The 20066-nt window shown below is 39.3% G+C and overlaps 1 protein-coding gene across 18 annotated transcripts in view; it reads left to right on the top strand.

Moving 5' to 3' along the window:
* The window catches only part of TBC1D1 (TBC1 domain family member 1), a 120911-nt gene that overhangs the window by 80098 nt on the left and 20747 nt on the right, over window positions 1–20066 (top strand). For 11 of the 18 annotated variants that reach the window (XM_009673357.2, XM_068943202.1, XM_068943200.1 and 8 more), the window contains 3 exons: window positions 2994–3133; window positions 17077–17262; window positions 19838–19999. In XM_009673357.2, coding sequence (XP_009671652.2) covers window positions 2994–3133; window positions 17077–17262; window positions 19838–19999 — 488 coding nt within the window. Of the gene's footprint in view, window positions 1–1932; window positions 2053–2993; window positions 3134–17076; window positions 17263–19837; window positions 20000–20066 lie in introns of all 18 variants that reach the window. The other 7 variants (XM_009673354.2, XM_068943197.1, XM_068943196.1 and 4 more) reach the window with 1 other exon arrangement.

Raw genomic sequence — 20066 nt, 5'->3', positions numbered from 1 at the left:
TGTTCATGGTAACGCAGAAGCATATTCATTTTTTGGGGGGGCTTTTGATGTTAGAGGCAAATTAACATTATAAGTGGAGCAAGGAAAAGCTGGACAGTGGAGAGCAGATTCAAAAAGCAGCTCCTGTGTTTGTCTTGGTTACCTTTACCAATATCAGGTGCTATTTTTCTGTTACATGTGTTTCTTGAAATGAAAATACATAGAGAGAAAATTGAGACAAGGACGTTAACCCTTCATTTCCCTGAAAATCTGAAATGGTGGGCTCCCTAAAATTCTTCACCATGAAAACCTTCAAGTTAAACTAGCTTCCTGAGCTAAGATAGTAATGAAGCAAATGTCCTTGGAAGTACTATGAACAAGCGCTGGCCAACAGCACTCAAGTTTTGTTGTTGCTGTTTATTGTTTGTGTCGTTCTCTTGGGTGAACGTTTCCCCAAGGTATTGATTCTGGTGATCCTGAGGAAGTACTCAACCAAGGACCTGTGTTTAACCCATGCCTTCAGTTTTATTTGCCAAAATACTAACTAGCATCTCTCTTAGTTTGGCTTCACCTCATATGTATGATATAGCTCAGGGCAGGAAACGTGAATCTACAATGTCCTTACTCCTTAAAATACTCCTTATTGTAATAACACTTATGCAGATCTGGACCCCATACTAATGCCCCCTTATTTGAATCCTGAAGGCTAAATTCTCAGAAGTATTCTTTGAAAGTAAATTTTGTAATAGATTCTGTATTTGTAGTATAGCAAGTTCTTCCCTTTCCCCGTCATTAAAGGGTGTACTGCATCAAACCTCTAAGCAACCAGACTTACAAATGAAGTTGATAGGGATATCCGATAAGTTAATGAGTTTAAATCAGTAAAATCAAACTGTCCAGGTTATTGTAATTCCTTAAGTGAAATTACCACATAACTGTATTTGAATTGCAATCCAATAGTAAGTGAAACCTAATTAAAGGGCACACCATGCTACAGCTTGATTTTCCTTGCACTCATTACTAGCTGTGAAAGAACTGCTTCACTTCATACTAGTGATCATCCCAAAGTCTTCCCACCCATCCCCACTCACGTTTTCTTTGCCAGGCAGTGCTATATGCCATCCATGTATGTCATTGTGAGTTATCAGAAGTTCTTTTTATAACATAGTTTGTAAAAGGAGTAGGTTCTACTACTTGCATGTTTTTGTGTACTTTTCTGAGATGTCTTCTAGCATCATCAGAAACTTTCTAGGTTTTTATTCTATAGAGAAACTTTTACTGAGTAGTTCTCATTTCCTTGTATTAACCTTATTCTGAGTGTGCTGGGAGCTCATTGCTTAAAAGAAAGAGCAGAACTAGAAATCATGTTGGTCAGAAGAACATTAATAACCTTTGATTAGAGCTTCTATCTGTTGCATAAATAGAGCAACAATCTCAAATAATCAGTCAGAAAACTCAGCTTTTGTCTTAAAACTTCCAAGCTTGTCTGAATCAAACTGTGTTAAAGCTTTACAAAATGCTCTTTACTGAAGTTTTGTTTTTCATTTGCCGGCACAATGATTATCAGTGTCAGCTTTTCTTACCCCTTCTTCCAAAAATTTAGTCAGTCATTGAAACTCATATTTAGGTAGATGTTCAGTGGTAAAATTGGCATCAGTTCTTACTAGATTAAAGGAATTTGCTTGAAACATGCGCTAGAAATCTTGGGGTATAGCAATGATTAATAAATTTACTGGAAATAAATTGATTTATATTGGAACCTTTTAGTTGGCCCAAATACATATTTCAAAGTAGCACTTTGTTAATAGCTTTAGTTTTGACTTTGGTTTCCTTGGTATTCATGCCTTCAAGAGTGAGCTGCTTTTTGTTTGAAACTTACTGTATGTATTATTTTTATTCTGTGCATTTATGCTTCCTCATTCTAAACTACACTTTTCCCAACTGCACTCTCAGCACCTCCTACCGTACTGCCTTAAGGAAAAAGCTTCATTCTTCCTCCTCTGTGCCAAATTTCTTAAAATTTCTGGCTCCTGTAGATGAAAATAACACCTCTGACTTTAGGAGCACAACAAGGTAGGGTTCTCCCTTTAAGCCTCAAGGTAAAAGTGTACTTTTCAAAGGTTTCTTTGTCTGAAATGTTTGAATGCTTTTTGCACTTGTGAAACACGATATGTGCAACAGTTCACTTGCATGTACTTTGCATGTGTTCTCTGTGAAAAGGATGGAGCTATCCTAGACTTTTCCCTATAAAGATTGCAGAAATCATTTATTTTGATATTGTGATGATTACACAACTTTCATCTGTGTACTTCTGTGACTACTCCTGCTGAAGGATTTTGTTAGCCGTTTTCAGTTAATAGAATCTGTGGTTCGTCCTAAGCAATGTCACGGTCCTCAAGTGGAAGGAGAGAATGATTTCTGGTCTGTAAACTGCTACTCCCAGTTGCTGCCAGAGCTAAAGTTCACTTATACTTTTCAGCTTGAGCAAAGACTCATGCAACCCCTTAGCAGAGGGCTGGAGCAAAGCAGTGAATAGAACTATTTAAAGATGTAACGAGTGAAAGTTATTAGTGGGATTTTTAATAGAATGCCAGCATTGCTGTTCATTTATTTCATTTAATATTTTGACAAAAAACCTCTCTGTCAGTGATTGGACAGTCAGTGGATTACATCAAAGAAGTACCAACCAGGGCTTCGAGTGTATGTGTAAACGTCCTTAGTGCGTTGTGTGTTTGATACACTGCTGCAAAAAAAAGCTGAAAATTAACTAAAACTTTAGACAGCACAGAGTTGATGCTGATGAATGTGAGTGGTGTGTGCTGCCTCGTATAAGCCTGCTACCATGGAGCAAGTTTCACCCCCCAAACACTTAGAGCTTGACCCAGCATGTGCACAGCACACTGCACTCCTTGGTTGATGGTTCTTTTTTTTAAATGCACTGTAGACAATGTGTCACTGTAACTTGCAGATTCAGGTAACCTACTTATAAGCCATTCTATATTCCACAATTTTAGCGACTACGAATCCAAACACAGCCAGCAAGCTGTTGGCGCTGACAGCCCTGTAAGGACTCGGCGGCATTCATGGAGACAACAGATATTCCTGCGAGTTGCAACCCCCCAGAAAGCGTGTGACTCTCCCAGTCGATATGATGGTAAAGTCTTTGCTTGCTTGCTCCCATAAATGTTGTTAATGGATATGACGGCGGAAATGTGGATTGCTTTGTCTAATGAGTGGGCATGTTTGCCAGATGTTCTATTTGTATTGCCTTTGCAGTTTCCCACCTACTTTTAGGTCGTACCAAGCTCATCAGCTGTTGAGTTTTTATTTTTCAGCTTCATATGTAACATAGTTCTGATGGTGTTAATTTAACTAACTTATCAAACGATGATTTTTATATGTATTGTATCAGGCATCATTATGCCTCAGGGAGGAAAAAAAAAAAAAGCGTCACTAAGTAGTAGTCTGAAGAAGGTGATTCTTCTACTTGATCTTTCCCTGCTGGAGCATAGAACTAAGGCTTCCGGGAATAAGCCAGGCCTGGCACAAGGAATTAAATTTCTTTTATGATCTCAGTTAAGTTGTTTACACTTAATATTGGACTGAATTTGGCCTCACATATGCTTCTTCAGTCTGTGATGCTTTGCCACTTAAGCCATGATTTCCTATCATTCCCATATTTATTTCTTGAATTTATCTAGATCTGAAGAACCACGGACAAGAAAAATCACTGTATGTGAGCATGCAGGTGCATCATTGCATGCATTTCACCTTATGCAAGCCAGACTCTACAATATACACTGAGGCCAAAAATAAACCTGCTTATATTTGCTTATTTTTGCTTATTAGTGAACCCTGTATCTACAGATAATGGTTTCTGGGTCACTAAAATTGCATTTCAGAGTTTAAGCACTGCAGGTTCTACCTTGTCACTCCTGGAAGGCCACAGTACAAAAAAGTAACAAGGAACAGGAAGGAATGGTACATTTTATGTAAAAAAATCTCAATTTTTGAAGTGATGCAGAAGCTGCCAGTTTTGATAGCTAAAGAGACACATTTCTTGGCCTCTTAAAAGGGACATCCTTGGTTAACTGGACAGTGCACATAACAAAAGCGTTTCCAACGTTAATGTATGGTTTGCAATGTAACTGAACTTAACATAGGATAAATTGTATATGGGGGTAGACGCCTCTGAAATTTTGTGTGCTTCAAAACTAAGTGATCTCAAGAGCATATCAGTGTATATATACATGCCTGTGTAAACACAGATGTGAAACACTCTCCTTTGAAAGTAGCACGCTTAAAGGCATAGGGAGGACTATTCAAGCTCAGCTGTGCTATGAAATGACTATTTTTGCAAGTTTGACACATTTTTTGTGACTGAAAATAGTCTTATTAGATTTTGAAAGCCACAAAACTTCCCCCATATTAAATTGGAAGAAAAAAAAAAACACCACTAAATTGCCCATCGAAGCTTTTCCTCTGAGATTTAGTAATACATAATAGCGGCAAGATACAATCTTAACAACCTACAGCTGAATAAGCAGAAGAGTTGGAGAAATAAATGTGTCCAAAGTGGAAAACAGGAAGTTCTATTAATAGGAGGAGCAATTTAGAAGATCTGGCCTTTTTCTCCACTTGTTGTTTTCTTTTTCTGTTTCTGTTTCAAAGTACATGCTCAGTTTATGAACAGAGGGAAGACATGAGAAGACTTTTTTCTTTTAGTATTTGTTTTAAAAAAAAAATTTTTCCATATGGATTTTTGTGCATCTCCTTCTGGAACATTTTTGGAAGCAAAGGATACTCATGCTGAAGTCTGTGTAGTGTTCAAGAGACCTGTTGTACAGAGGATCTTTACATTGGACTCACCACAGTAGTTAACTTCCGTAGTTCCGAGGAAAATGTTAACAAAGAAAATGTAATCAGTCATCACCTTGTTGCTTTTTCCTTCGTCTTCTCTCAGTGAAAAAGGTGTACATGCAGTGGAGTTTCTTGATTTGATAAGAGGTTACATGTAGAGTTGCTTTTGCTCTATTTTTTTTTAAGATTTTCTTGCTCTTATTTTTTTAGATTGACTTCTTTTGGAAATAGAATTTATGCAAACAGCCAATGTGTGACCAAAAGGCCAATTTCAAACAAGTTGGACAGATGGAGAAGAAGGTTTTAAAGATGCTGTGTTTTGTCAAATCCTGCAAAACTAGGCAGAAATGGAGAGAAACAAGGGAGCACTGATGAGTTTCCCCTTATAAATGATGATTCCATTGGCCAGTGTCCTCCAGGAAAGTACAGTAGTCCACCCGCTACTCCAGGGTACTGTACAGGAGAACCTTAAGAAAAAAAGGCTGGGAATTTTTAAATTAGTAAGTCAACCAAGAGGTCCAGGTCTCTGTGAGTCAGAGATGACAGAAAATTTTACAAGCTTAGCATAGTCTGCTTTGCTAACTTTGTATTAATAATCTACCAGTATGCCTGAACTATATACTGCATTGACCCAGTATGGGCAGGCACTGTCAACCAAATGAGACTGCTCTGTGATTGTAACTTCTTCAGGTTGTATTTAGTAAATATGCCCATGTAAAATGTCATGAACATTAGAGACATTTTTAAGCTTTATACAGACAGAAAGATCCAGATTCTGACTTCTGTGAACCCGTTTGTATCAGCAAGTGGTGAGCTGAAGCTCAGGATGCATTATGCTCGTTGCCACTCCTTGTGTGGTTAACAGGGGGCAGGATATGTATGATGAAGTATTTATGATAAATATAAAAAATCCAAACAACTGATACGTAATTATGTAGACACTTTAAATTTAATCTTACAAGATACTGGGCTTGAGAGACGTCTGATATCTGAAGTCCCCACATTTTGCTGACTGCCCTGTGAGTTGCACTGTCTTGCACCTCTGGACCCTGTACTTCTGCAGGAGATATTAATAAGTATTCATAAGAGTGCTAACTGAGATAAACCTTCACTTCCTTTAGCTTAGCTGGAGAGCAGTGATTGTTAGCTGTGCTTTAGTGGTGTCATTGCTTATGGAAAAAGTCAAGAGCACGCTCTTTGTTTCTCAGTCATTTAAATGTACTATTTGGCTTATACATGAAGGAAGGTGTTGGTTTCTTTTGGGTCAGGAGTAAAATCAAAACCAGCTTTCAATCAGTAGACCAAAGAAACTACTGCAAATAGACATCCTGGAATACTGCTATAACAACCAAAGTAATATTTTCATGTTGACATTTCATTTTACTGGCTGAATGGCCGAGCTCAGAGGGTGGTGGTCAGTGGCGCAGAGCCTGGTTGGGAGGTCTGCAGCTAGCAGTTTCCCCCAGGGGTCAGTCCTGGGTCCAGTATTTAGCTTATACATTAGTGGCCTGGAGGAAGGGACAGAGTGCACCCTCAGCAAGTTTGCTGATGACACTGAACTGGGAGGAGCGGCTGACACACCAGAAGGCTGTGCTGCCATTCAGAGAGACCTGGACAGGCTGGAGAGCTGGGCAGAGAAGGACTTCATGAAGGTCAACATTGGCAAGTGCAGGGTCCTGCACCTGGGGAGGAGTCACTCAGTGCACGAGTACAGGTTGGGGGTTGACGTGCTGGAAAGCAGCTCTGCGGAGAAGGACCTGGGAGTGCTGGTGGACAACAAGTTAAGCATGAGCCGGCAACGTGCCCTTGTGGCCAAGAAGGCCAATGGGATCCTGGGGTGCATTAGGCAGAGTGTTGCCAGCAGGTCGAGGGAGGTGATCTCTCGACCTCTACTCAGCCCTGGTGAAGCCACACCTGGAGTGCTGGGTCCAGTTCTGGGCTCCCCAGTACAAGAGAGAGACGTGGAGCTCCTGAAGCGAGTGCAGCAAAGGGCTGCTAAGATGATTAGGGGACTGGAGCATCTCTCCTCTGAAGAAAGGCTGAGAGAGCTGGGCCTGCTCAGTCTGGAGAAGAGCAGATGTGTCTAAGTCTCTGAAGGGACGGTGTCAAGAGGACGGGGCCAGACTCCTCTCCATGGTGCCCAGCAATAGGACGAGAGGCAACGGGCATGAACTGAAACACAGGCGGTTCCATGTGAACCTGAGGAAAAACTTCTTTCTTGTGAGGGTGACAGAGCTCTGGAAGAGGCTGCCCAGAGAGGCTGTGGAGTCTCCTTCGCTGGAGATATCAAAACTCACCTGGACACAATCCTGGCCAACATGATCTAGGTGACCCTGCTTGAGCAAGAGAGATGGACTAGGTGATGTCCAGAGGTCCCTTCCAACCTCTACCTTTCTGTGATTCTGTAATGCGTACGAGGCCTAGTGTTGTCTCAGTGTGCTCATCTCGCCTGTGGGAGCATGGCTGGATCGAACCTAGCCATCAGGCAAGGGAGGAATCTCACCTGACAAGAAAAGAGGCAATGTCCCACGTGCCTTCCCCTCTCCCAGGTGCCTCCAGCTTGCAGTGCTGCTGCTTTCCCGTTTCCCTGGCTCCTACATGTAAGGAAGTGTGTGCAGGATAAAAGGCATCACAAGATGCAGGTGTGTTGTTTCCCCCGCCACCCTCACTAGGCAGCCCTGAAGCACAAGAGACTAGCTCCTGTATAGTGGCGCATGTAGGAGGAGCGTCATGAAAGTTGCTGCCTCGCTGGTGGCAGCCTCTTCCGCCCGCCTGCCTGTTGCGGGATCTCTGGTGAGCTTGATAATGAGGCTGACCTCCAGTGTGGGGATCTGTGAGGGGTTTTCTGCTTACACAAAATGAGCTGGGTAGGTTTTTATTGCTTTCCACCTGCCAGCTAGAAGTTTAGGGGGCTGAAATATGACACTTCTAATGTAGCAAGCCACAATTTCAAATATCGAGCCTAATTTCATGGACTCCTAATTCCTTGGCAGAAGGGTTTTGTACATCTGACTGGTTTGGTTTGCGGTTTTTGCTAGAATTAGCACATTGCGAAGTTATTCAGCCAGCCAATCGTACTTGGAAAAAAGATGTAAAAAGGCTTTGGAAAATGAATGTTTCTAATGGATCAATACTTTTTTTTTCAATACTTCCAAAAAAGTATTGCGTGTGGAGCAAAGAGACCATATCACAGGGGATAGGTGAGGTGTTAGGAGCAGTTTTGCTGCTGTAGGTGGTGTGGAGCACTGGGGGGCAGCGTTTCTCGCACAGCTGGGTTGAGACAGGATTCCCTTGTGTCCTGTTCATTAGTAATTTTCTTTTTTTGTAGGGAGAGTAAGTGTTATATGCTTCAAGGTAGAGAGATGGAAAAAGTACACTTTACTGACATAATCCACTCTATTATGATCTGTTGCAGTATGATATTTCTTTTGAAAGCTGATTATTCAAGCGTTTCATTAATCTCTTTTTCTAGACTTTTTTGTTCTGTTCCTATATCTGAATACACAAAATTCACTCTGAATCTCATGCACAATCTCCTAAAGCTTCTACATAGTAAAAGCATTCCTTCAGTTCTTTGACTGGTAGCTGTATGCCTACTGGCCATGCTTGCAACCTGATGGCCATATTTATATGGAGGGTGTCTAACACCAGGTGCAGTGTCTCTCTGCAGGTGGATCAGGACTTTCTAGTTCTCTCTCTTCTGGTAAAAAGATGAAGGGAACAACGTGGTGATCATTTTAAACCAGCTGAAGTTTGGATTCGCTCAGTAAAGGTGGTTAGTTTTCAGTTGGGTCAGTCTTCTAGTCCGCCGGCTGTATTATGGGAGGATGAGAGCAGGTGCGAGGTGGAAGGCAGGAGCCTGTATCTGGAAGCTGAGGGTGGGTGCTGTCACCCTTTTCAGGAGTAAGACATGCTTAGATCAGTGTAGAGTGATCATGAAACTTCACCCTACGCTGCACTGCAGCAGTATTTTTGCATACTTTTATTCCACGTTTACAGATCTCTGCACAGTGAAGCATTTTCACTACAGTTTTCACACAATGATTATCAGAATTGCTCATAGTGTGAGAACTGTTTTGTAGATTGTTAGAAACTCCCGACAGAGTAAAGTCAAATGTTAGATTTAAGGGTGCGTGAGTATAGTTTTCTGAAATAAATGGTTGGAAAGTAATTCTGCTTGCCACGCACTTTCTTGCTGTGGGAGATGAGTAGCTAACAAATTTTTGACAGCTGTATCAGTTTTGGGTTGGAGAATGAGTGATCTGTTCTGAGGGGGGTAGTGGAAGGGTTATACATTGAATAGTATAAGAAGTTGTACTTTGCAGGAATGAAATATTTGGCATTGTACAGCAGTACTCAGGAAAAAAAAAATCTGGTGGAAAAAGGAACTCTAGCCAGAACAATTATACAGTAGTTGAAAAATTGACTTGTAGAAAACTTTTCTTTTAAAAAGTACAAGAAAATTTTTCTATGAAGGGAAAAATCTTCTGTAAAGGGAAAAAACTATTCAAGCATTAAAATGAATTGGGTTTCATTCTCTGGCAAACAGAGGCAGTGGACTGTTAAATTGTTACTGGTAAAGAGAAGGTTCTGTACAGTTCTTGAGATATGGAGAAATGGTTTTCTTAAAACCAGTTGTGGTTAACAACTATGTTTGCTTTGTGGTGAGGGTTATGTCTGTCCCATTATATATGCAAAATATTTTAAAAATCATTTTGTAATGATATTGCAAATACTGTAAATTATTGCATTAGCTCTCTAGCCTATACTTAGAAAGTTTGCATAATGTAAACTATTTGTAATGTTTCCTCCAGTCATATTGTAATGGTTCTTTTTTGGCAATAAAATGATTATTTACTAATGACTAGTTTTATAAGTGCTAAGATTTATTAGAATTGATTAGTCAGTGCCATCCTTTCCGAGTATACATATGTTCATAATCTTGATTTTCTACATGGAAGCCAAGGTATAAACAGTACCGTACATAATGTGTGACAGCTGTTGTGCCCATTAAAATATCAGGACATTCATTTCTGAAAGTTTGATAATACTAGTAAATGAAGTGAATTTAGAAGTAGGTATTACTTTTGAAGAAGATCTTTGCTTTGAAAAGAAAAAAAATCAAACATAAAACATCTCTTAGTGCTGATTTTAACCAACTGTACTGAAAAACATGAATTTTCAAGAATTCGTTATTGAGCCATTCCTTTAAGCCATATATGAAACTAGAAGAACTTATTGCTTCTTGTGATTCCCTATCCAAAATTTTCTGGTAACAAAAGGTTTCCAGTTGTTTTCCTGTGTTTGCTGATGGAGTCAAATATTCCAGATATCTACATAAAGCAACATAAATAGTGTCTATATCCTTGGTTATAGAAGTTTGCAGTTCCTTATTCTTTTTGTCCCATGTATGAAAGAAGGTATTGCCCTACCTCAGTACAGGGTCGGGATAGAGCTAAGGATGCGGTGAGAGTCCTTTTCTTTGGGCAATTTAATCTTAAGTGGATGTAAAGACTCTCTCGTTTGTTTGCTGAGTTCAAATTTTTAATGTTTAAAATGCAACAAAGAAAAAGAGTCTGCTGCAAAAAAGCATAATTGGAATTCTTGTATCCATATTCTCATTAAGGTGCCTTGCCTGGCTTATTAAACCTGAAGAGAGGATGTGACTGGTAAACAGCAGGCTTTTAGGCAAAACACCGTATTTACAAATTAATGTGTAAATAACTCCATAGCGATGTTAGTAACATGTTAGTAATCTAACTTTATATTTGAACATCCTCCTCTTTAATTTCCTATTTAAAAAAAAAAACCCAAGCACTTCTTTTCTATCTGCAGTATTGCAGCTTCTAGTCAAAGATAAATCTTGTAATCTTGTTTCTGATATTTAAGATTCATTGGACTAAGTGCTTCTGAATTTTTTTTTTTCATTTAGACTTTTAGGTGGGTTTGTAACTTCTCTTGATTTTGGCTTTGTATGTGTTTGTGGTTTCTCTTAGTCATTTTTTTCTTGTCTTTGGAAGGCCTTTTTTAATATGGAGATTGTTTGAATAGGAAGCTACTAGTAAAGTTACTAAAGTCGGTTATTAATGAAACTTCTTAAATAATAAAGTTTAAGGCAACATTTTGACAACTCGCCACTGGAATTCTGTAAGGTCTTCCAACAGGCCCTAGCAAATGCTCTATGTTCATTTTAGCTTCTTCTGGAGTTCATGGAATTTCCGGGTTATATCACTGCAGTTGTTTACCCAAATAGTCAAATATTGCCCATTTTAATGAATATTGTAATTGGGCACCAGCTTTTCACTTACAAACTCTTCTTAGTGCAGTCCGGGCAACCATATACTGTAACACTTTCTTTGTAATATTTAGTGCTTTGTTTTGTGTGTCATCTTTGCAGATGATAGTTTTGTGTAATTCTTTGCTGATGCTTTTGGAGTGTAGGGACACTCTACATCTTAGGACTGAAACTCTGCCACCTGAAGCCAAAAAGATCGATAGAGATAAATGGACTGCTGCACAAATTCTGCCTCAGCCCACTGTTACTACTGGCCTGCTCTCAGCTTGTCCTTCCGGGGGTAGTGAGCAAAGGGAGCCTCAGAGCAGTGCTTCCGAGATACTTACAGATGCATGAGCACAGTTGTGCAACATTTCCATCTACTTTATGAGCAGTTCCATCAACAGCTTATCACCTTGCAGGGCTCTTACAAGCCCAGGGCAGTGCTTTCTTCTTCCCCAGTGAAGTACATTGTCTTTTCCCCAAGAACGCTTAGTTTGGACCCACAGGCTCCTAGTAGAGCCTCCTGTGCAGAAAAAGAATTTTTATGAGTAGTGCAAGCATGGACTTAAAATGCAAAACAACCTGTAGGTTGACAGGATGCAATAATAGTTATTAAATCAACCTGCCTAATGCAGAATCTGAAAGAGTAAAACTATGTTATGCCTGCAAATAGAGTTTTATATGGAAGTTGCAGTGAAGGGTCTTTTTCTGCTCAATATGTTTGAAAGATTACAGGTCAAATATGGAATAGGAGTCAACAAAAGCTGACAAGGTTGGCAGATAAACAGGGAAGCAAAGTCTTGCAATGTGCACTGTGTGCTGAGGTGTTTAGATCCTGCTTAAGTGTGCTTATTAGTCTCATGAAAGTTTTGAAAGTTGCACGGAACTGAATGTTAACACATAGCAGTTTGATTCAGTGAAACGTGCACTCCCAGTTATGTTCGGCTGAATTGCTCTACTGTTTATCTTTGCTTTCTCTACTATCCTCCCAATCATTTATGCATAATAATGAAATATTTAGTTTCTTGTTTATAGTTTTTCTACTTCTGTCAGTTCTGCATGTGGAAACCAAACTACATGTCCATCGTTCTCTGTTATATAATCATGGACACAGGTTAGTGTTGTCTTACCAAATTTCTGGTTTTTGACTTTGCTTTGAGGGATTATCTGCACGTTCTGCCTCCCCCTCTTCACCAGCCAAACAGCTGATGCAACTCTGCAAACTTTAAAAAAGCCATCTGGGCAGTTAAACAGGTTCATTTTGGTTTCTATGCATCCTGCTGCGTGCCAGCAGGGTGATGGGAGGGAAGGCAGGTTAACGCTTTATCAGAGTAGACTTTGGACTTTCTTTCAAATGTCCACAAATGATAAGAGGAAAGAAAGAAAAGATAGAAAAGGAGCTGCCATTTGGAAGGTAAAACCAAGCCTAGGACTCTTCCACGGAGGAATTAGAGGTAGGGTTGATAATCATAATCATTCAGCCTACCGAATTTTGTAACCTGTCATCTTTTTTTTTTCTTTTATACCCTTAACCATTGTGAATTAAATTTATTTTAGTGAAAGCTGATCTTATGAGTTTAGCTAGTAACAGAAAAGCAGTTCTCATCCCAAGTGGAAGCAGGACCATGCTCTTGAGTAATCAATACTCTGCAGTGATACAAGTGTTACTTCAGTAAGTGATCATTGGAGGGGTAAACCTGAATTACCCTTGCAGTAAATTAGATGATGTTGGTACCTGGCGACCAGTCCACAAGATAGGCAATGAGAAAGTACAATGTCTAAGTTAAAAACAGAAAGATTTATAGTTCTTAGGTAAGTTCATTCTTACTTGAGGAAAGCGATGTGTCTGTATTTAATCTGTTTCCTTGCATGTGTTTTGACAGCCTGTTTTTTGAAAACGAGTAACCATAAGCTGTCTTTAGAGATGATCTGATATTTTCTAACCAAAGTGTGTACTTGTGCACACACATGTACACACAAAACTAGAATATGTGTCTGACTCTAGAAGAGATTGAGAAACCACTGATAGAGTGAGTAAGGTGAGAAGAGGAGGTTTGTTTCCCCCAAGGTGTAACAAGAAGCAAATAGACCACAGATAACATTTAGTGGATAAAGACATTCCTGTCTGGGCTGCTTTTGCAGCCATTCAGTAATGTCTGCTGACTGTTTTCATGAATTCCTTTTTCATAAGGTAGTGTTAGTTTGTGTGTGTGTAGTGCAGCTGTAGAGAAAATAACTTTCCTTGAAGAAGGTTTTTTTTTTTTTTTTAAGTTTCGAATCTATGAAAGAAATTTAATCAAATTTTAGCAGCACAAAAAATGTACAGAACATTGCTGATAGTATAGTGTGTGTTTTCGAATCAAAATAATTTCTCTTTTAATTCTCAAACCAGATCAAGTGGAGAATTGTGTTCCTTCCCTACCTGATGATGTGTACGTAATGCTCTTCTATGGTTACAGGTCTTTGCTCAGAGAAGCCTTTTCATTTACCTGGAAAGAAAAAAAGTTAAGGAATGCTTCTCATTTTTTTTAAAGGGTCTAATATAATTTTTTCATTTCATTGACATTTTTAATAACCAGCAGTATTTCTGAATCCATCTGTTAGTGTTTCCTAGTTCACTTTGTGACAAACGGTGATTGCCATTAAAGCGTCAAATATTTGCCACTTGCCTAGTTCACCATCTGATGAAGTTTGTTATTCTCTGCAATGCTGTAGATACCTGGTGACTAATTACATCCAGAGTATGAGTTTATGAAGATTTAAATTGTGCCTGCTAGTGGGAGAGGTTGTCTTTATTTTTATACACGTTTTTTAGCCCTTTGAATTTAACTGTGGTAACATGCAGATAAATACTGTATGAGGAAACAGGTGGTATTTGGACCCACCATATTTGCCTCTTTCAGAGGAAAAGACTGACAGTGGAAAAACTTAGAAAAGCCAGAGCGAACAGCTGTGAGCATTTCCATTCTTACTTCGTGAGGTGAGTTCCCTTGTGCGAGCGCCTTGGAGCAAAGGCAGACTGGCTGCACAGGAACTGCGTCTGTCAATATATAGTAGGTTTCTGAGCAGAATTTCAAGGGGTGAAAACCTTCCCATTTTGGTAATTTGTAGAGAAGCAAGAGATAATTTTTGTGTGTATGTTTCATTCAAAGTCTTTATTACAGTGTTAGCCAGTGCTAAGTGCAATGGACCACTGGGCTACTACACAGAAACCTTTTTTCAGGAGTGTTTCTTCTCTAGGAGCCAATTGAAATAGCATGTACAAATGCACTTGTCCTTGGCTGGGCAGTCTGCGGAATGGTTTTTGGTATGCTGCTTTTTAAAGCGCTTTCTTGCATGTACAGCTAGGCAGCTTGTCCCCTGGGAAGACATTTCACAGCCATTCTGTTTGGCTCAAGGAGGAATATTACTGAGATGGCTTTTCCTTTGGAATTTGGTAGAAAGAGGTGGGTGGGTTTGATCATTCATTTTACATGTGGAGAAATGAGTGATTTTTCTTCTAGAAACAGTTTGTATCGGAGATTATTGTGCCTTCAGAGTAGCTGTATAAAATAGCCATACATTCACTGATAGGTAAAAATGGTACTATTAGTAGATAGTTAAATTAAGTGATACCACAAGCAGAAATAAAGAAAACAAAACATAACTTAAGTTTCCTACAAAAAAAAAAAACTTCAGCTTGCGTGAGATTTATTTAATGTTCACTTTCTTTTGTAATGCTTTCAGTCTTTTTTATATTACTTTGCTTGCTTGACAAGAAGCACAATTTGTGTGAGATCAGCAGAAGCCCCCCAAAAAGAAGAAAGCATAGTGTGTTATGACGTGATTAAAAACTAAAAGTGAGAGCAAACATGTCATAGGTTCTTGTCTTTCTTTCTGAATATTTACTTTAAGAACTGATAATCATCCCATTGTATGACCTTCGTTGGTGTTGTGTTTGTGCAGCTAAGGGTGTGCATTTCCTTAATCAAATGCAGTTTAGGGTGTTCTCCCTCCCTCTGCCTTTCTTCTCCCTCCCTCTGCCTTTCTTCTCCCTCCCTCTGCCTTTCTTCTCCCTCCCTCTGCCTTTCTTCTCCCTCCCTCTGCCTTTCTTCTCCCTCCCTCTGCCTTTCTTCTCCCTCCCTCTGCCTTTCTTCTCCCTCCCTCTGCCTTTCTTCTCCCTCCCTCTGCCTTTCTTCTCCCTCCCTCTTTTTTCTTTTTTTTTCTGACTGTGTGGGTGCTCTATTTGTTTTGATCTGTTCTCTGAATCATGTCACATTTCAGCTGTAATTGTATTTATATAATTTCTCAAACTTATCCATTCTTTTTTACTTTTCTCCTTCTGAAGCTGTAAGTAACATGCTCTGACCGTGTTATATGGTAGGGTATTTTTATGAAGTTATGGGGAAAAAATGTTTTAGGCTTTGGCCAGTACTTTAGACTCAGAAAAAGTTTGTAAATCTGCTTGAAACTGGTATTTGGGAAACCTTGCTTAGGTTACTACTTCCTGAAAAAAGAGCATGCATGAGAGATGGGAAGCGCTGGAGTGCCCTGTGTCTGGCAGACGGTCTTCTGTGGGCCCCTTGCAGAGCAGCCTGCAGTACCCTGGGTGCCAGGCTGTGGAAGCGGCATGCAGTCACCCGGGCCTCTCTCTTCCTCACCGACCTCTAAACTGAGCATCAGTCAGCTAAACTTGAGAATGAGAATTAGGATTAGACCTGCACCCATCTCATTTGACCTGCTGTGTCTTCACTGTTTCCAGGACAACATCCGTAAGCCATAAAGGCTTTCTTGTTTTCACCCCATCAAGTCGCAAGGGCTTAATTCTCTGTATGCTCCAGATGTCTACTACTGCAGTTGCCAACATCTGCCCAAGGGCTTGGCATGCAAAAGGGAGCTGCTCATTCCTGCAGTTTCCCCGACCATTCCCAAGAAGTCCAGGCAGGAGAGTATGAGACATTTTGGCACGAGTTTGTTCCTGCTGCATCTGTCCTTTGAGAAGTGACTGTATTTCAGCCTCGTTTCCTGGTGGTTTATCAGTTAATTGGGGATACGGCAGGCACTACGCCTGTTTTCAAAGGGTGGGGAGGAGTGTTGTGTGGCGTTACTGTCTAGCACTGGTACAGGCCTCTCTGTGGGCTGGGTGCATTCACAGCTCTTATTTGTACAAATGTAAGGAAACGGACACTGGCTCCCTGATTGTTGCTTAACAGACCGGATTTTTCAAGAGCTGTGTTAGCTGTAATTTTTAACCTCGTGTACAAAAGTACTGAGTATAGATTAGATTTTAGGCAAAATCAACATAGGTTCTAATCCAGACAGAGCTCACTTTAGGATGACCCCTGCATATATGTATATATGTGTACATACACTTAAAATGTGCATATGTATGTGTGTGTGTATGTAAACATATGTATATGAAATAAAATTTAAATGTAAAATGTATATTTACATATGTGTACATATATATACACACACATAGAGGAATGTTTTAGGGTTTGGATTTTTCACGCAGCCTGTAATCTGAGGACACACAAGAATGTCAGAGTTTCAGTATCAGACTCTAAGCTGACTTGGCCAAAAGAGAGGTTGTACCACCAGCCAGGATTTTTAATTGGCAGAATGCTAAGAGGAGACTTGGAGTATAAAACAGTAATACAAGGTTAGATGTGTTCGCAATACAAGCACTTGTCCAGTTAAGTGTAAAATGTGCTTTAAAAACTACAGATATTTTCAGTAAACTTACATATGCTCAAATGTAACTTAATGCTTTTCCCGTTGCCTGTGGAAGGATGTTAAGGTTGAAATGCACGTACAAGGCCTAGAGACCCCTCAGGTGTTTGCACTAGGGAAATTTGGGTGGATACTTTTTTTTGTTTGTTTTTAATATACGCAACTGTCAACTGATCTTGGAAGGCACGTCCCTTTATTTAACTACTCATGAAATTTAAGTGGTTCACAACAGCTTCTCTCTTTTAAAGATTACTCTGAATTGGGAGAGCTTCCACCCAGATCTCCATTGGAACCAGTGTGTGAAGACGGCCCTTTTGGGCCAGTGAAAGAAGAAAGGAAACGAACACCTCTTGAGCTTCGTGAGCTGTGGAAGAAAGCCATTATTCAGCAGATACTGCTTCTCAGAATGGAGAAGGAAAATCAGAAGTTACAAGGTTGGTGAAATTATTGATTGCACACTGCTGCAATGCTAGTTCAGTTTTTGGTTTGCTCTGTGGCCTTTGCAGGACATAATACCAAGCCTTGCTCTTTTAGAAACCTACAAATAAGTAAGTTCAGTAGCATCTATGTCAGCTCTCCTTATTGTAGGTACTGATTTACAGTTTTTTGTTTTTTTTTTTTATTAGCGTTTCCCCTTACGGTTCATTTGCTTGATCTTAATTGCTACGGTTTTTCTGCAGCTGTTTGTTTTGGTTGTAGCTGGGGATTTTTGTTGATTTTGTTGTTATTGTTGTTGTTTTTAAGTCTGCTGCCTGGAAATGTTGATAAGGAACTCAGCGTTATCATTTTGAATGGAATTCTTTTTTACGTTGTCATCCATAGGTCAGTGCTTAAGTATTGATCATGCAATGGTCTGTTTAGCCAGTGCTGAAGTTACATTGAAGTTCTTAAGGAGCTGGTTGTGGACTTCAGCCTATGGTTACTTGCCGTAGTACGCACAGTGTGCAAGCAGGGTTTGTAGGGAGAAATAATGACATAGATCAGGGGTACAATAATACAATCACTACATGCTTTTAACATAGTACTACTTTTTTTTTTTTTTTTACGTAGGCAGATCAGAAAAGAATAGAAGGAATTAATGGTAGAGCAGAAAATCTGAATGCTTTCTTCTAGAAAATTATTTCTCTTCAGCTTTATTTTTAAACCTTACACTCGTCATTAGCTTTTCTAAATTTTCTCTGCAAATGTTAAAAAATCCAGTTTGTATTTCTGACTGGTATTTCTTTGAAAAGAACCTGTGTTTCTTCCTCTCCTCCCCTTTTTATCAGTATCTTATTTGCTCCGTATTTACATCACTTTCATTTTCAAAAAAAAAGTTACCATATATTGCAACATCTACTTAATTTTGATTGATATAAAGCTAGATGGGCAGTCCTTTTAACAGAAAAAAAAAAGTCTTCTCTGCTTTTCTCCAAAGTAATTCATTCTATATCCAGCCGTTAATGATAATTTTGTTATAATGGGTTCTTTCCTGGGATAATGATTTCCTTTGGGGTTGAAACCTTGAGTAGTCACCACGTTTCTGAGAGAAGCCTGAATTCAGTTGTCTTTGACATTCTTTGTTTTGTCTTCCACCTTCAGTTTGGGTGTTCCAATCATATACACAGACATGTCTCCCTTTCTCCACTTCTTTTGGAGCATTGAATCCTTTTATAATATATGATTCAGATGCGGAAGATGATTAAATATTTTTAACTGACTACCTTACGCATTTGGGTTGATCATCCTATTCTGTTCCTCCTGGTTTTGATTTCAGATATTAAGTTCAAGCTCACATCCTTGTGCATCACTTTCACCTCTTCCTTCAGCCTCTTCATTCTGACATGCAACGAAGTCACAGTGGTTCTTAACCAAAAGTTTTCTGTGGCCAAATGCATAGCCACAACAAATGTCATGGTGGCAGTTTTGACAAGTCAAAATGCACCCGACTAAGAATATGCATTTTATTGTACAGAATTACAAGTGATTACCCTTACAAGTTGCTGCTTAAAGAGGAAAAGGACAGTAGTGTTTATCTGGCTGATGTTAGATGTTCAGCAAGCCACCTGCATCCCTCCTTGCCTTAGGAGGTGGGTACCTGGCATGAAAATGGCAATTCTACTTTGCCTTTATGTAAACTGCAGGAAGGATTGTCTTCGAGGAAGAACAGCTGTGTAGAGAAAGGGCCCAGGAGTGTGGAAAAGTCAGTACACCAAATGTGAAATCCTTTTTTAAGCTTAGGCTGAGTCTCTTGGCCAGAAGGAGGAGACTTGTCTCTCGGACATTGGATATGCCTTTCCAGTGCTCTTAGTCCAGCCTGTGGGCTACTTACTCATCAGTACAATTAGGTTACTTTTTGTTCTGGGGGCTGAATTCTTGTAGCCAAGCTTGACAGTAACAATTCTGATTCCCAGTAGTATTTTTTTTTTTTTTTAGTTGGGGAGTTTAGAATGAGGAAGATGAGATGAAATAGCATTTTACACTTCATATTTGTGATCAGAGTTTTAAAAATGTCTGCAGTCTCTTGAACTTTCCTTTTTCCTCTTTTGAACTTTTCCTTTGACTGTGAAAATAGACAAATGAATCACCTTTAAGGTAAGTTTTTTAATTTGGCTGAAGTTATTACTAACCTTATTACTGAGCTGTATGCATAATAAATAGGGACTGCATTATTTTTGTATTTTTGTTTGGTGCAGGGCTTCTGTGCACTAATTCTTCTAGGAGTTGGTAAGGTGAAAAATCCTGTTAAGAAAATCTTGCTTTTTTAAATCTTCAGATTTAAAAGTTGAAAGGTAGTTCATTTAACAGTTAATATTGCATGGAATATCTTTAGAAAAAACACAGTCACAACAGTTTAAACATTTAAAATTTCAAAATTGTAAGCTTCAGTTTTAGGCAGGGTGCAGGATGACTTTTTGCATGATGAAGTCCTAAGTTAAATGAATCCATTCTATAGTGGATATTAACTGTTAATAGTAAATTGTTAATATTAACAATATTAACTGGTGCATTCATGATACCATTTCCTAGCTTCTGAAAACAATTTGCAGAACAGACGCCTGAAACTTGACTATGAAGAAATCACACCATGCTTAAAAGATGTAACTTTGATTTGGGAAAAAATGTTGAGTACACCTGGAAGGTCAAAGATTAAATTTGATGTGGAAAAAATACATTCTGCTGCTGGGCAAGGTAAGCATAGCTTGTTATTTTGAGATGTAGAAATACATGTAAATTATATTAGAAAAGGAGGAGGGTT

This window comes from Struthio camelus, chromosome 4, assembly GCF_040807025.1.
Source record: "Struthio camelus isolate bStrCam1 chromosome 4, bStrCam1.hap1, whole genome shotgun sequence".
Lineage (NCBI taxonomy): Eukaryota > Metazoa > Chordata > Aves > Struthioniformes > Struthionidae > Struthio > Struthio camelus.
The sequence above is the reverse complement of the archived record's forward strand: the minus strand, read 5'-3'. Positions and strand labels throughout refer to the sequence as shown.